Genomic DNA, 18,634 nt, shown 5'->3' on the forward strand with positions numbered 1-18,634 from the left:
AGCTCATCCACAATGTCTGTCTATACTAATCCCTGCCCACATTAGGCCTAAATACCTCTACTTCTTTCACATCCATGTACCCATCTAAATGCCTCGTCAACTTTCCAATTGTTTTTGCCTCTCCCATCTCCTCTGCCGCCATGTAATCAACAACCTCATTGTGAAACACGACCCCTTCAGATCTCCATCACATTCCTCCCCTCTCAACTTCAACCTGTGGTCTTTAGTTTTAGACTTACCCCCCCCCCCCACCCCCCCTCACCCCTTACTCCCCTGCCCCCCCCCCTCCCTCCTTACTCCCCTGCCCCCCCCCTCCCTCCTTACTCCCCTCCCCCCCCCAGGAAAATAAATGACGATCTACCTTATTTGTGCCTCTCAGAATTTATAGACCTCAATAAGGTCACCCCTCAATCTCCTCTAGATCCAGCCTATCCAATCTCTCCTTGTAACTAAAGCCTGCTGTTACCTCCTCTCAGTCCTCCTTGGCCAATCTCCCAGTTGCCGAACATTTTAACTCCCCTTCCCATTCCCATACTGACCTTTCTATCCTGGGCCTCCTCCACAGTCAGAGTGATGCCACATGCAAATTGGAGGAACATCACATTATATTTCGCTTGGTCAGCTTACAACCCAGCGGTAGGAATATTGATTTCTCTAACTTCAACTAACCCTTGCATCCCCTCTCTCTCCAGCCCTCCCCCACCCTAGTCATCGTACTAGTTTCACTGTCATCCTGCTGAGCTTCACTGTTTGTATTACTCGTGGCCACTTTCCCACAGCCAACAATGGACCATTGTGGGCTCCACCTTTCCTAAATCATCATTGCTGGTTTTGATCTGTCTTTTTGTATACCTTTCATTAAATTGTTCCATGTACCTTTTCATATCTCTCAGTTCCCTCTCCCCTGACTCTGTCTGAAGAAGGGTCTAGACCCTATTCCTTTTCTGAGATGCTGCCGGACGTGCTGAGTTACTCCAGCTTTTTGTATTTACCTTCAATATCTGCAAATGCATTGCCTCACAGTTGGCTGGATTAATTTCCATTTGCCACTGCTCCACCCAGCTATCCAACTGATTTATGTCCCTTTGTAAATTACACAATCTTCTTAACTATTTACAACTCCACCAATTTTCGTGATATCAACAAATTTATTCATCAGACCACTTGCATTTTCATGCAAATCATTTATATACTTGACAAACAACAAATGTCCTTGCACCAATCCCTTCAGATTACCATTAATTATAGACTTACAGTCAGTGAACAACTCCCCACAGCAATTCTCTGCCTTCTATCACCAAGTTAATTTTAGATTCAGTTTGCTCACACGTGTTAGGCCCCATATGCTGTAACCTTCAGGAAACCATAATTCAAATTAAGATGTTAACTGGATGACTATTTCTACTTCAAATGAGTGCCCATAGCCCAGGGACTGCCCAGCCAGCTTTCCTTTAGTTTGAGGCTTGAGAAGGCACATCTGTCATGAAGATTTGCTTCCACACGATGAGCGCACACCGAGTGCCAGCAATGAATGTGCAGGTGAACGTCACAGAGATGGTGTCATTGGACTATATTCATTGGAACACAAGAGGATGAGGGGTGATAAGATCACAAAAGGGGAACAGATAGTATAAATGCACAGAGTCTTCTACCCAGAATAAGGGAATCAAGAACAAGGGGACATAGGTTTAAGGTGAAAGGGGAAAGATTTAATAGAAACCTGAGGGTCAAATTTTTCATACACAGGGTATGGGTATATGGAATGAGCTGTCAGTGGAGGTAGTTGAGACAGGTACTATTATAAAATTAAAAAAAACATTTGGACAGGTACATGAATGGGAAAGTTTTAAAGGGACATGGGTCATATGCAGGCGGGAAGGACTATTGTAGATGGGGCAATTTGGTCATCATGGGCAAGTTGGACTGAGGGTCTGTTTCCGTGCTAGATAACTCTATGAATCCAGCTTCTAGTTTGAGTGTGCAGCTCTGTATTAATCTGTATGTGTTCAATGATGTACATAATACTTTAGTAAACTCTATTGGTGCTTCAACCTATTATGCTGAAAGGTCACCATCCTTGAAGCAGGTGCGGTGGTGCAGCAGTTGCTGCCACATTTTCATAGGCAAACTGGATCTATCATGATCGTGGACGCTCTTTGTGTGGCATTTGATCATGACAGTGTGTGTTTCCCCCAGATTTAGTTTGGTTTAGTTTAGTTTAGTTTAGAGATACCGCGCAGAAACAGGCCCTTCGGCCCACCGAGTCCGCACCGACCAGCGATCCCCAGCGATACCCTACATTGACACTACTATGCATACACGAGGGACAATTTTACATTTATATCAAGCCAATTAACCTGCAAACCTGTACATCTTTGGACGTGTGGGAGGAAACTGAATATCTCTGAGAAAAACCCACGGGGTCATGGGAGAACATACAAACTTCATGCAGACTGCACCTGTAGTCGGGATCAAACCCACATCTCTGGCACTGAAAGTGCTGTAAGGCTGTACTGCTGTGCCACCGTGCTGCCCCTTTAGTTTAGGTGTATTAGGTTATTGCCTATCTCAAAGGCAGGTAGATAAATTAACTACTGTGAGTAGCCAACCTGCAAAAGAATCAAAGGATGGCAAGCTGGAGAGGGTACAAAGAAGATCAGTCTGAAGAAGGGTTTCGGCCCGAAACGTTGCCTATTTCCTTCGCTCCATAGATGCTGCTGCACCCGCTGAGTTTCTCCAGCATTTTTGTGTACCTTCGATTTTCCAGCATCTGCAGTTCCTTCTTGAACAGATTTACAAGGATGTTGCCAGGACTAGAGTGTCTGAGCTAATGGGAGACGTTAAGTAGGCTGGGACTGAAATCTTTTTTTTAAACCTTGTGATTTGTTTCTTCCATTATTATAAATCATCCATTGAATATTGTCATGAAATGGGGAACATTGTATTACAAGGCAGCATTGAATATGCCAATGCCGTTCTCCAGTGAGGGGATGATGCACATTGGGACTGCCATAGTGAGTTGCTACAACAATGTCGCACAGCAAGGATGATCATCCTCATCCATGCTTTGGAGTGGAATACTCAGTGGAGGCCCATGCAGCCTAATGAAAGAAGGTCAAGGCTTCCTAATGCAATATCTTATTACATGACAACACTAAGCAAGCTGCCTGACCACTGTGTTAGAGGAGAGAGAGTTGAGATGGAAAACAAAGAGAAAAGGGTGGAAAGGAAAGGAATAACAATTGGCAATATTGAATTTGTACAGCTGTTTTTACAAGATGTTATTTTTATTTTGTTATGTGTACAGATATTATAACATGTATATTACATTATCTAGCATTGGACAGACTGCTATTTGAAGTGGAATATTACTGAATATGGTGGCATTCGAACAGTACGCTTTCCTTCAGATCATGTGTGGGTCCCGGATATCCTCCTGTACAACAGGTGAGATGATTTACCTTTGCCCAGTGTAATAATTACCTCTCTCTGGATGTTCAACAGCCTATTGCCTGGCAATTCATCCCCAAAGGCAACAGAGCAGGATTTGACCTGTTACTATGTGGTGTTTATTGAGGATGGTCTGTAAGTTGTTCTTAACAAATCCAGGGCATTGCATTCTAAAAAATAAATCCTGCATCTTGTATGTTGTACTCATATGTAAAAATGTATTTACTATTAATACAGATAAATTATTGCATAGTGTAACTGATGCACGGTACTGTTGATGGGAAAATGGGAATGAGTGGGATAACATATGATGAGCGTTTGTCGGCACTGGGCCTGTACTCGCTGGAGTTTGGAAGGATAAGGGGGGGCCTCATTGAAACTTATCGAATAGTGAAAGGCTTGGATAGAGTGGATGTGGAGAGACTAGGACTAGAGGTCATAGCTTCAGAAATAAAGGACATTCCTTTAGGAAAGAGATGAGGAGGAATTTCTTCAGTCAGAGTTAAGATGTTCTTAAAATACAAAACACATTATTCATTGTTAATATGTAGGGTAACATGGCAATGAATGTGCTTGTCAAGATTAAGAACAGAAAATGTTGAAAGTGCAGCACCTATGGAGTGCGAAACAGGGTTAACATTTCAGGACTGTTACATAGAAACATAGAAACATAGAAAATAGGTGCAGGAGTAGGCCATTCAGCCCTTCGAGCCTGCACCACCATTCAATATGATCATGGCTGATCATCCAACATCCGACTGTTGACATTCTAATCTGTCATCCTTCTGAAATATGTGCTCTGTTACTCTGTTCACTGATAGTTCCTGAACTATAGGGTGTTTCTACTGTTTTTATTGCAGATTTCAACATCTGCAGTATTGTACTTTTGTGTTACATAGCCTTTTTCTGGGACACACTGTCATGATGTATGGTCACTAGGTGACACTTCGTCGTAAATTGCAAATTTGTTTGCATCATAAACATATAGCGAGATGTTTTCCGATGTTTGTTGTAACTTCTATTCTGAATCAAATCCATATTGCAATATGCTTACCCCAGTTTGCTTTGACAGAAAATTATGGTTTTATTCAATTATTTTTGCTCTCACTTCATGCCCTGTTCAGTGTCTTTGAGAAAACATCTTTTTCTTGACATAGTCTCTGAAGTTAGACAAAACCTATGCTCTGATTATCTGATTAAATTTTCTGATAGGGAGACATGCTGGAACTACTTTAGGAGGATTAAATAAATCTGGCAAGGAGATGTAACCTAAAGTGCTGGTGTATCAAATGAGATAGTTAAAGTGAGTAAATCTTGTAGGCAAGACAACCAAGGGTAGGGACAGGGATTGAGGAAGGTCTGATAGACTAACCATTTATTTTAATGCAATAGCCTAATAGGTAAGGCAGATTAACTCAGGGCATAGATTGGCACATGAGATTATGATATTACAGCCATGACAGAAAAAAAAAGTTGAGCGATGAACAGAATTTGCAGCCCAAATTTCAGTGTACTGATGCCACCGGCATAATAGAGGTTGAGTAAGCGAGGAGGGGAGTTGCTATATTGACTGGGGAAAGCATAACTGCAGTACTAGAGAGGGCATTCATTCCAAGTGAAATGTCCAGTGAGGTTATGTACGATACGATAGAACTTTATTTATCCCATGAGCGAAATTGATCTGCCAACAGTCATAAAAAACACAAAATACATGAAACATAAAATTAAAGTGACGAGTGGAAAGGCTTGGGGGATGTGCCAAGATTTGGGATGGTGGGGGGGGGGGGAGGGAGGGGAGTCAGTCAGTCTCAGTCTACCCCACGACAGAAGGGGGAGAAGTTGTAAAGTTTGATAGCCACAGGGAAGAAGGATCTACTGTGGCGTTCTGTCATGCATCTTGGTGGAACCAGTCTGTTGCTGAGGGTACTCCTCAGGTTGACCAGTGTGCTGTAAAGGGGGTGAGCTATATATGTGGGTAGAACTTCAAAATAAGAAGGGGATGATCACTTTGTTGGGTTTCTATTATAGGCCCCCAATAGTCAGCAGAAATTACAGGAGCAAATATATAGGACTTCAACCCAATTCCTTTCTCTCTACAGTTGCGATTCAGCCTGATGAGTTCCTCCAGCAGCTTTATTTTTCTCTCTCTCCAGATTATAGCATCTGCAGTCTCTTATGTCTGCATGATTCAAACCCATTGTGGCCAGCTATACGAGAGACTGCATCATGGGATTGACATTGTCCTGAAACAGTTCCTTCATTTGCACTGTCAGAAAACATCTGAATCAGGAATTCTGATATCTGGAAAAATAGGACCAAGATCCAGTATAACTTAGAGTGAATGGTTTTGCATTTATATCATGCATTTTGCAGCCTTAGAGAATTGTAAAGCATATCCTTGTGAAATACATTTGAACAGATGACAATGTTGTAGCAAACTGAGTACAATGGCATTCCATACAGTCAGTTAATAATTAATATCTGTTAACAAAGGATACTAAAGTTATGATCAGGGAAAATAAGGAAATGTATGTTGCATAGGGAATTAGTATCAGCCACGTTATTTGCAGTTGAAGGGGAAATATGAGAGAACGTAAGAAAATAATAAAGACAGTTAAAGGGGACAAGAAATTACATTGGAGGATCCTTGAACCGATCGTAAGTATATTAAAAGCAAGAGGAAAGCAAAGAATATGGGAGGTCCCTCGAGTATAAAAAGGGAAATCTCTGTGTACAGCCAGGGAATATGAATACACCTCATCAGTATTGATGACTTTATACCTTTATATGGTGGCGTAGCGGTAGAGTTACTGCCTTACAGAGCCAGGGACCCGGGTTCGATCATTGGGATGGTTGTCTCTACAGAGTTTGTACGTTCTCCCCATGACCTGCGTGGGTTTTCTCCGAGATCTTTGGTTTCCTCCCACACTCCAAAGACTTGCAGGTTTGTAGGTTAATTGGCTTGGTAAAATTGTAAATTGTCCCTAGTGTGTAGGATAATGTTGATGTGCGGGGATCGCTGGTCGACGTGGGCTCCGTGGACCGAAGGGCCTGTTTCTGCACTGTATCTCTAAACTAAACTAAACTAAAGTATTCACCAGGGAGAAGGATGTGGAGGTTGGAAAGTTAAGGGGATGGTATCTGATATTCTGTAGAAGGAGGAAGTGTTGGAAATATAGGCAAATTAAGGACTGAGGGGATTTATCCCAAGGTGTTAAAGGAAGCAAGGGAAGAGAATGGTGGTATCTCTGTCAGAGATGTTTGCATCTTTGTTAGTTCTGGGTGAGGTAGCAGAACATAGGGCCATAGCTAATATTGTCATCCGTTCAAAAACGATGATAAAAACAACCTCAAAACTACAGGCTCGTGGACCTTGCATTAGTGATAGGGAAGTTGTTGAAAAAGATTCAAAGGGGTAGGATTTCTGTTCACTTGGGATGGAATGGATTGATTAGGAGGAGATTGACCTGGGGAGATCCTGTCAGACAAATCTGATTTTCTTTAGAGGGTGATAACTCAAAATTGATGAAGGCAGGTCACTAGAAAATCTCAACTTAGAACAGAAGCTGTTTGAAACACACAATAAATCAGGCATTTGGTCCCGCTGTGTTTCCAGAACCTTCTGTCTTTATTTGAGATCTGTAGCATCTGCAGTTGTCAAGATTTTTCTCAAACAGTAATCAATCAATGTTCTTTAAACCCAGGGACATGGGCAGCTCAGCCACTCCCTCTTTCTTCCCTCTCCCATCAGGCAAGTGTGAAAATGCACACCTCCAGATTCAGAGAACGTTTCCTCCCAGCTGTTATCAGGCAACTTAACCATCCTACCAAAAACTAGAGAACAGTCCTGAGCTGCTATCTACCTCATTGGAGACCCTCAGACTATCTTTAATCGGACTTTATTGGACATGTAGTGCACTACACATTATTCCCTTCATAATGTATCTGTGCACTGTGGATGGGTCAATTGTAATCGTGCATTGTTTTTCCACTGGCTGCAACAAAAGCTTTTCACTGTACCTCCGTATACTTAACAATAAACTAAACTGAACTTCCTGATTGAATATATCAACAAAGGCAATAATTAGCAACCTCAGTAACATTATCGGAAAATACCACGAGTTAGGAGTACTTCTCAGCCCAGGCGAATTCTTGGAACCCATGGAAAAGTTGACACATCAGTGCAGAGACAAGCAATGTTGCAATATTATGCAGTCATGTTAATGGACAACCCTGTGCCAATGTCTTGCTCTGCATACCTGCACAAATGAAGCACAGTATCTAAACAAATCCACGAGATATATTTTTATCTGTTGAACAAATGGTAGATTTGACCAAAGCAGCGATATAATGAATAATATAAACTGGGTGATGACATGCTTGATACGTACACCAGCAAACTTATTATTGACTAACTTATCTTGCATAAATCACTTTATTTATGAATTAATGAGGAGAATTTCTGTTAGCTATCAGTTGTTATGATCAAAAATACATTCACTGTAGGATGGGAATAAATTAAACAGCATTTTTCGAATGGGATACAATCAGAAAATATTCAGCATGTTAGACAGCATCTGAGTGCTAATATTTCTGATCAAAGACTTTTCATCACAGTTGAGAACGAGAGAAAACAGGATGATTTTAAATTGCAGAGATGGTGGGGGAGAGATGGATAAGACAAAGTGAATATCTCTGAGAGGGAGACCTTTGTTGCTGTTGTGATTAAAAAATGTGGTAATGACAATATTATAGCATGGGATATTTGAATTAAGGGTCATAACGTTCTCTTGCCATAGGTGCTGATTGATTCCTTCAATGTTGGATTGATAGTTGAACTGGAGGGAAAAGTTAGGCAGGTAGACCATCTTGATGCTTGATCACATAGCTGGTAGTGATACAAAGGCCTGTATGATCTTTGAATGCTTATATTTTATTACAAAATACTTGGTCCTGCAATATCACATGGGGAAAGGAACCTCCCGTCCTTTTTCAGTCTTATGAATGTGAATATAGCTCGATATTAAGCAATCTGCTGATAATATTCATGACATCATCTTAAACCGGTTCCATTTTATCAGCACGACTAGTTGTTGGCATTGAAGAGGGTAGTGACAGCATTCCATGCACTTCCAAAACAAACCCTCCATTAAAATGTGTAAATGCCAAGGGAACATCAGTGTTTAACAACATCTGGCTAGAGGAACTGTGGCAGTATATATCTTTACCCCAAGAGAAAAGAAGAAGAATATTGGCAAAAAGAAAATTAGAAAAATCTGACTCCCATCAACAAGATTAATAATAAGCCAGAGAAAAGAAATAACTCAGATGCAGGAAAAATGCAAATATTAGTCAAAATTCGTTGCAGCAATATAAATATTTTTTAAATTCCCTGAAGGTGATAGTCTCCTTTTATGAGAAATTCTATTTTTGCATCAAATAGGCCCGAGGCTATCTAACAGGTAAGGCAGCAGATATTGAAGGAATTAACTCGATTCAGGAAAAATAGTTAGGTATGGCACCACCGAAGCAGAATTGCTGTACAGATTTGCATCAGTAAGTGCTGACTTGACTTTCAATGCATTGGTGTCAGCAGAACATGCTGGTAGTTCCCGGTGTAAAATAATTTAATTATCTGTATGATGAAGCATGGTGTTGCTTAAAATGAAAACACATTATTGCATACAGTTCCCTTAGGATATTAAGTTTGTAAACACACTGAAGGGAATTGATTCTATAAAATTCTAATATATTTTAGAGGATGAAGAAAAGGTACAGTATGATGCCTGGATTAGAAGGTATCAGCTGTGAGGAGAGGTCAAACTTGGATTATTTTCTCTAGTGTGTCAATGGTTCAGGGAAGACTTCATAGATATATACAAAATTATGAAAGGCACAGAAAGGATAGACACTCAGAGTATTTTTCTCAGAGTGGAAATGTCAATGACTAGAGGGCATAACTTTAAGGACAAAGGTCAAATTTTAAAGGAGATGTCCAGGGCAATTCTTTTTTATACACAGAGTGTTGCAGATGCCTGGTGCATGGCGTGGTGGTGGAAGCAGGCATTATAGTGCCATTTAACATGCTTATAACCAGGCACATTAATGTGCATTGAATAGAAGAATTTAGATCGTGGGCAGGCAGAGTTGGTTAATTTAACAGAGGGTATGGAGAGAAGGCAGGTACGGGATACTGAGTTGGATGATCAGCCATGATCATATTGAATGGCGGTGCAGGCTCGAAGGGCCGAATGGCCTACTCCTGCACCTAATTTCTATGTTTCTATGTTTCTATGAATCATGCTCACATAGACATTGTGGACCAAGGAGTCTGTTTTGTCCTGTACTGTTCTATATTCTATGTACCAGAAATGGATTTGTTCCCTGTCTTTTGCTTAGTTCATTCACACCCAAACATTTTTCTGTAAAATACGAGCAATTTTGTCCTGAAATTGCAGCCAACGGTTTGCTGATTGTTTTTGGAATGTAGAGTGAAAAATACTGGAGAACTCAGCAGGTCAGGCAGCAATTGTGGAAGGAATGTACAGGCAATGTCTCGAGTCAGGATCTTATTTTAAATTGATTGGGGTAGTGGAGAGAAAGCTGGAAAAGACAGGTGGAGACAGGACAAAGCCTGCAAGTGATAGGTGGATGCAGATGAGGGGGGGGGGGGGGGGGAGGGAGGTTGATTGGAAGATGTGGAATAAGTGACAAGGACTAGAAGTGAAAAGGAGACAAGTTAGATAAGTAGAGAAAATGTGTGAAATGTAAAACAGGGAGGATGGATATGGGTAGAAGCGGACAGAGGGAGGGAAAAGATGGCAGGTAAAAGGGAAATGGGGCACTCGGGTATAGAAGATGAGTGTATGAAAGAGGGGAAAGAAAGAATGGCTGATGGGGTGGGAAATGGTCAAATAAATTGGTGTGGGGTGACCACAGGCAGGAGTGATGGGGTAGGGGGGTGTCAGTTGAAATGGGAGAATTTACAATTTGTACCATAAGGTTGTAGGCGACCGAAGTGGAATATGAGGTACGGTTCCTCCAGTTTGTGTGGCCTCACTGTGGCAATGGAGGAGGCCAAGGACAGGAAGGTCAGTATGGGAATGGGAAGGGAAGTTAAAATGTTTAGCAACCAGGAAATCCTACATGTCTTGGTGAGTGAGTCACTCATTCTACTCTTGGTTTCGACAACGTAAAAAAGGCCACATTGTGAGACCGATAAACATTGCCTGTCCATTGCCTGAACCGTAGAGTTCCTCCCACTGTTTGCTTCTTGCTAAAGACCCCAGCATCTGCAGTTTCTGCTGTTTTTGGAATGTGTTTCTGTATTACATATGGAGATCAACATGGAGGCAAGATATTAACAGTTAGTTTAGTTTATTGTCATGTGTACCAAGGTACAGTGATAAGCTTTTGTTGCATGCTATCCAGTCAGCAGAAAGAAAATACATGATTACAATCAAGCCATTTATAGTGATTAGACATATGATAAGCGAATAACGTTTGGTGCATTAATGTAGCAATGTTACAAAATGTTGAGATTTAAAAAATCAAGTCTGCAACTTATAACCATCAGATAAAGCATAAAAAGAAGTTTAATTTGACACCTAATTCACTTTCATATCTTCAGTATTAAAAATGTTATGGATTTTTAAACCCGGAAATTAGCATCTTGTTCCCTATTGCTTTTCCATTGACTTAACACAAAAGCTGTGATCGAGGACAATCAAAAGCACATAACTTTCTTAAAAATGAAGAGAACTGAATTAAAATTTCAGTTATTATAGATTGAAGCATTCTGAAACAACTATAAAACTTCTTACTTGGATGACCTGAAATTAAAGCATATAATTAGTTAATTATGTAATTGTAGCTAATTTCAAAATTGACCTTGTGACGGAAATAGTAATAAACACCCAGTCTGCCTTGAAAATTCAAAAATGTGATATTCTCAAGATCAGAACTTTAATATTATTGTATAATATGCTGTAAGTCCATAACAGATAGGTAAATACATTATAATTTCTAGCAATAGACCAAGTCTTTATGGAGAAGATCAGTTGCTAGTTTGTACATTGGCATACCATAACCAGTAGCATCATCATACTCCTCAGATTGTAACTAATAAGCAACTCAGTACACCTTGTTTTTCATCAACTTTTCAATTTTGGCATTGTAAACTACGGGTTTTTGCTCTTCAAACCACGCATGACATGCCTTTCTGCCCACTACTTTCCCATTAAGAATGTCCTGTTGATTCAATTTTTTAAGAAAAGGATATATTTTTTTAAATAGCTTAAGTATCCAAATAACAAACTAATCCCATTCACACAAGAATTCACAATATAACATGATTTTTAAACCTCACTGTCCTGAATTTATATGCCAGATGGAAGGAATTTAATGTTTAATTCCCATAAATTAATCCAGAAACATCCACTCAAAATACAATCAAAATTATTGTTTTTTTGCACAATACATGTGACTCAAACTGTTATGAATATTTAGTTTTAAAATAATGATCTTGGAGAGAGAATAACACAAAATATAGACAATTTAGACGGCTTATGATATGATTGTCCAAAAAAAAAAAGAGGATTTAAATCATCTTGCGAGTGGGTTTTTCTGGAATGCGATCGATTGGAACGTTGTATTTGTGAATAATTTGAACTCCATATCGGCAGGAAAAACACTGCCGGTTCATATGGGGCTCAAATAACATTTTTGCAACGTAAAATTAGATTAAAGCCATCCCAAGAAGCAAGATTATATGTAAAATAAATGACTTACCCTTTGTTTTGTCCCATTCATGCGATCCGTCACGTTGTAGGTGTTGAGGGCATTCGAAGTCGCCTTTTATTTTAATCCAAATATTATATTGTCCAGCGAATTCTTTTAAAATATACCGGGAACGGAAGTCCGATCGATTTTTCTTCATCAGCTTGCAGCCCGAGGAAGTCTGCCTCCGACAGGCAGTGCAAAAGTGGATTTTAATCCCGCCGCCTCCCCCCCCCCCCCCTCAAAGGCGCCCACGGCCAGTGGCAGAACTGCAGTACCGCTGAAGGTAAGTATTGTAACATCACTAATTAATGTGATTAGGTTTGGTTATAGAAGCATCATTAAATTTCAATTATTATTTCAAAAGGACACAAAAATAAAATGAGTATAAGCTGTAACTCCAGAATAAATTTGGATAATGCTGGAATCAATCAACTGTTCAAGCAAGATCTGTGGCGAGTGGAACTGTGTTTAAGTTTATGACCAATGACCTTCATCATAGTAGGGAATTGCATATCCTAGTTAGCGGAATAACATCTGAAGACATGATGAGTGAAGAACAGGTAACTGAATTGTAATTTTAGAGATAAATTCTTGCAAGATAGTTGCAAAGAACAGTTTTTAAAAACCATGTTTCTTGAGAGAGAAAGGTATTCTTATATACAGGTATTACCTGAAGATAATAAAGTTGTGAGATAAAAGTGTCACTTGCTGAGTAAGAAAATGTGGGGCGGCGCGGTGACACAACGGTAAAGCTACTGCCTTACAGCACCAGAGACCAGGGTTTGATTCTGTCTCTGGGTGCAGGCTGTTTGGAGTTTGCACGTTCTCCCTGTGACCGCATGGGTTTTCTCCGGGTGCTCCAATTTCCTTCCACATTCCAAAGACATAAAAGTTTGTAGGTTCACAAAAAAGCCGGAGAAACTCAGCGGGTGCAGCAGCATCTATGCAGCGAAGGAAATAGGCAACATTTCGGGCCGAAACCCTTCTTCAGACTGATCGGGGGTGGGGAGGGCGGGGACAAGAAAGGGAAAAGGAGGAGGAGCCCAAAGGCTGGCGGATGGGGGAGACAGCAGGGGGACTGAGGAAGGGGAGGAGATAGCAAGGACTAACAAAATTGGGAGAATTCGATGTTCATGCCCCCAGGATGCAGACTCCCAAGCGGAATATGAGGTGCTGTTCCTCCAATTTCCGGTGCTGCTCGCTGTGGCCATGGAGGAGACCCAGGACAGAGAGGTCGGAGATGGAGTGGGAGGGGGAGTTGAAGTGCTGAGCCACCTGGAGGTCAGCTTGGTTATTGCGGACCGAACGGAGGTGTTCGGCAAAACGATCGCCCAACCTCCGCTTGGTCTCACCGATATAGATCTGCTGACATCTAGAGCAGTGGATGCAATAGATGAGGTTGGAGGAGATGCAGGTAAACCTCTGTCGCACCTGGAACGACTGCTTGGGTCCTTGAACGGAGTCAAGGGGGGAGGTAAAGGGACAAGTGTTGCATCTCTTGCGGTTGCAACGGAAAGTGCCTGGGGAGGGAGTGGTACGAGAGGGAGGGAAGAATTGACAAGGGAGTTATGGAGGGAGCGGTCTTTGCAGAAGGCAGATATGGGGGGAGATGGGAAGATGTGGCGAGTGGTGGGGTCACGTTGGAGGTGGCGAAACTGATGGAGGATTACTTTTTGTATGTGACGGCTGGTGGGGTGAAAGGTGAGGACTAGGGGGACTCTGCCCTTGTTGCGAGTGGGGGGGATGGGGAGAGAGGGCAGTGTTGCGGGGTATGGAAGAGACCCTGGTGCAAGCCTCATCTGTGGTGGAGGAGGGGAACCCCCGTTCCCTGAATAATGAGGACATTTCAGATGTCCTGGTGTGGAACGCCTCATCCGTGGAGCAGATGCGGCGTAGACGGAGGAATTGGGAGTAGGGGATGGAGTCCTTACAGGAAGCAGGGTGGGAAGAAGTGTAGTCCAGATAGCCATGGGAGTTAGCGGGTTTATAGTGGATGTCGGTCAGAAGTCTATCACCTGCAATGGAGATAGTGAGGTCAAGGAATGGTAGGGAAGTGTCGGAAATGGTCCAGGTGTATTTGAGTGCCGGATGGAAGTTAGTGGTGAAGTGGATGAAGTCAGTCAGTTGTGTGCGGGTGCAGGAGGTGGCACCAAAGCAGTCGTCGATGTAGCGGAGATAGAGGTCGGGGATGGGGCCCTGGTATGTATTGAACAAGGATTGCTCGACGTAACCGACAAATAGACAGGCATAGCTGGGGCCCATGCGTGTGCCCATAGCTACGCCTTGTATTTGGAGGAAATGGGAGGAGTCGAACGTGGTTATTGAGGGTAAGGACCAGCTCCGCTAGGCGGAGGAGAGTGTCAGTGACCCATTGTATCTGCCTGTTCGTGCCCCACCGAACTCATTTCCAAATACCTTGACTCCATCCTATCCCCCTTGGTTAAATCCCTCCCTACCTATGTTCAAGACACCTCAGACACTCTCCGTCGTCTCCGCGCATTCCATTCTCTAGGCCCTCACCCCCTCATCTTCACCATGGACGTCCAGTCACTCTACACCTCCATCCCCCACCAGGATGGTCTCAAAGCCCTCTGGTTCTTCCTCGACCAGAGAAGCAACCTATACCCAGCCACTGACACTCTCCTCCGCCTAGCGGAGCTGGTCCTTACCCTCAATAACTTCACGTTCGACTCCTCCCATTTCCTCCAAATACAAGGCGTAGCTATGGGCACACGCATGGGCCCCAGCTATGCCTGTCTATTTGTCGGTTACGTCAAGCAATCCTTGTTCAATATGTACCAGGGCCCCATCCCCGACCTCTACCTCCGCTACATCGACGACTGCTTTGGTGCCACCTCCTGCACCCGCACACAACTGACTGACTTCATCCACTTCACCACTAACTTCCATCCGGCACTCAAATACACCTGGACCATTTCCGACACTTCCCTACCATTCCTTGATCTCACTATCTCCATTGCAGGTGATAGACTTCTGACCGACATCCACTATAAACCCACTGACTCCCATGGCTATCTGGACTACACTTCTTCCCACCATGCTTCCTGTAAGGACTCCATCCCCTACTCCCAATTCCTCCGTCTACGCCGCATCTGCTCCACGGATGAGGCGTTCCACACCAGGACATCTGAAATTTCCTCATTATTGAGGGAACGGGGTTCCCCTCCTCCACCATAGATGAGGCTCGCACCAAGGTCTCTTCCATACCCCGCAACACTGCTCTCTCTCCCCATCCCCCCCACTCGCAACAAGGGCAGAGTCCCCCTAGTCCTCACCTTTCACCCCACCAGCCGTCACATACAACAAGTAATCCTCCGTCAGTTTCGCCACCTCCAACGTGACCCCACCACTCGCCACATCTTCCCATCTCCCCCCATATCTGCCTTCCACAAAGACCGCTCCCTCCATAACTCCCTTGTCAATTCTTCCCTTCCCTCTCGTACCACCCCGCCCCAGGCACTTTCCCTTGCAACCGCAAGAGATGCAACACTTGTCCCTTTACCTCCCCCCTCGACTCCGTTCAAGGACCCAAGCAGTCGTTCCAGGTGTGACAGAGGTTTACCTGCATCTTCTCCAACCTCATCTATTGCATCCGCTGCTCTAGATGTCAGCAGATCTATATCGGTGAGACCAAGCGGAGGTTGGGCGATCGTTTCGCCGAACAACTCCGCTCGGTCCGCAATAACCAAGCTGACCTCCCGGTGGCTCAGCACTTCAACTCCCCCTCCCACTCCGTCTCCGACCTCTCTGTCCTGGGTCTCCTCCATGGCCACAGCGAGCAGCACCGGATATTGGAGGAACAGCACCTCATATTCCGCTTGGGGAGTCTGCATCCTGGGGGCATGAACATCGAATTCTCCCAATTTTGTTAGTCCTTGCTATCTCCTCCCCTTCCTCAGTCCCCCTGCTGTCTCCTCCCATCCCCCAGCCTTCGGGCTCCTCCTCCTTTTTCCTTTCTTGTCCCCGCCCCCCCCACCCCCGATCAGTCTGAAGAAGGGTTTTGGCCCGAAACGTTGCCTATTTCCTTCGCTCCATAGATGCTGCTGCACCCGCTGAGTTTCTCCAGCTTTTTTGTGTACCTTTGATTTTCCAGCATCTGCAGTCCCTTCTTAAACAAAAAAGTTTGTAGGTTAATTGGCTTCTGTAAATTGCCCCTACTGTGTTGGATGCAAAACAGTTATAATATAGAACTAGTGTATGGGTGATTATTAGCCGGCATTGGTGGGCTGAAGGGCCTGATTCCACACTGTATTTCTAAACTAAAAAAAACGAAATCTCTAAAATAAAACAAGTGCCAAAATTGAAGCCAAATTGCCAGGAGTATGTATATGAAATATGACATTGGATAAAGGATAGTAGATTTCAGTAAAAGCAATGAACATTATCATATTAATTACATTGGAAAACACAACTGAAGAAAATCGGAAAATCGGAAAATTAATGTTAAATAGTATATGAAGGTCAGGAATAGTTACCAGGATAGGCAAGGACATTGTATCAAAATAAAAGATGCTTGATATACTCAGGAGGCTAAACAGCATCTTTGAAAAGAGAAACAGAGTTAACATTTCAGTTGCGCTACCACATAAAATTATTTGAACTGGGGGGGAAATGGAACTAAGTTGCAGCTTTGTTAGATGAGTGAATAAATAAGTATGAAAATTCAAGCGGGAAGATTGTCATATAAATAGAGACAATGAAGAACAGTCAGTATAATGAAATCAGGTTACTATATCGGAATTCATCCTGGATTCGATCTCAATTTACATCACACCTGATTAGGAAAATTATTAAATTAGGTATGATTAGAATTGGAAGCAAATTCAGTAGAACTAAGATCTATAGATCTGCAGAAACCTGTCCACCTTATTCCAGGGTGTTTTGTAAAAACGAAAGAGTGAAAGCAAGAGGGTGGGTTATGGTTGCACCCGAGGCTTGTTCATGTCTGGATTATTACAAAGCTTTGGAAGCTGGTCATGGCTCTGCTACTTAAAGCTGGTCCACAGGCAGGAACTGTGAAAAAACGTAACTAGACCTTTGGGAAAGATATGAGGTGGCGGAGAGCCTCAGCAGGTTTTGATGTTGTTTCACAGCTCCTGCAATCTGATTCCATCCTAACACTGAGTGCTGCTTTTGTGCTACTTGCACACTCCCTGGTGACCACTTGTGTTTCCCCTGGTGCTCCAGTTTCCTCCCATAACCCAAAGGATTACCACTCATTACCACTCATGTTGGAGAATTAGCTTGGAGTTGAAAGTCACAAGAAATAGAATAGATTGAATGGAAATAAATGAAGACAAGAGGTTGATGGAATTGGTCTGGGAGTCACCATAGATATTGGGCTGACTGCCCTCCTTCTATGTTGTAACAACATATGAGAAATGTGCTTAAAAGTGTCAAATAGGAAACTACCAGGGAACACTTTGCCAGTCAGTATGCAATCTATAGTTGTGGCTATTCAACATGGGTTTAAGAAGTACAGAATGTGTCTCATTTCATCAGTTGAACCTTGAAGAAATGATTAAACCAATAATCATAATAAATAATTAACTTTATAGATATTATTAATTTTTCCAAGAGCCTTTTTTGGCAATGGTCCATATATGCTGCTTGAAAATAATAAAATCACAATATTTTGGACTTGTCAACAGCAGAATGGATAGAGAATTGGTTGAACAGTTTATTAAAAGGGCTGATCTCAATCATAGAAGATAGATGGGTTTAATTGCCACCTTTGTTGTATCCTTTGCTGTTCATATATTATCAGATATTAAAATAGTTCACTCATGAACGTGACAGCTAAGGAATTCTGCTTTGCATTTCCATCTTTCACAAGTTTTTTGGCTGAAGGACCAATTGTTAAACCACAAAGCACATTGCACTGTGCAGAAAACCTTATCCTTGAACAAGGACAAATTAGCTGTGAATCAGAATTACAGTTCGTCAAATTATTTATCATTAAATTTGACATGAACATTCTTTTTACTGTCAAATAAGACAGAGATCAGTACATTTTAATTTAAAAAGAGTTGTCATCTATCTACAATAAAAAAGAAATTATCACAGAAATTAAAACATCTGAAGTACATTCAGCCCATCTATGTCTGTATTTGCTAACATTTTCCTAATATTTTCCTGATATTCTGCTTATTTTTTTATATTCCTTCTTTGAGATATGTATCACATTTAAAATAAATTCCCTTTTTTTTTTAAAAGAGTAAAACATAGAAAGTAGGTGCAGGAGAAGGCCATTCGGCCCTTCGAGCCAGCACCGCACGTTCAATATGATCATGGCTGATCATCTAGAATTAGTATCCTGTTCCTGCTTTTTTCCCATACCCCTTGATTCCGTTAGCCCTAAGAGCTATATCTAACTCTCTCT

At 42.3% G+C, this 18,634-nt stretch overlaps 1 protein-coding gene across 1 annotated transcript in view; it reads left to right on the forward strand.

Moving 5' to 3' along the window:
- LOC116971571 (neuronal acetylcholine receptor subunit alpha-7-like) overlaps positions 1-18,634 on the forward strand; it is a 193,506-nt gene that overhangs the window by 80,352 nt on the left and 94,520 nt on the right. The window contains exon 4 of the mRNA XM_033018804.1: positions 3,338-3,447. Coding sequence (XP_032874695.1) covers positions 3,338-3,447 — 110 coding nt within the window. The remainder of the gene's footprint in view (positions 1-3,337; positions 3,448-18,634) is intronic.

This window comes from Amblyraja radiata, chromosome 3 (genome assembly GCF_010909765.2).
Source record: "Amblyraja radiata isolate CabotCenter1 chromosome 3, sAmbRad1.1.pri, whole genome shotgun sequence".
NCBI classification, from domain to species: Eukaryota; Metazoa; Chordata; class Chondrichthyes; order Rajiformes; family Rajidae; genus Amblyraja; species Amblyraja radiata.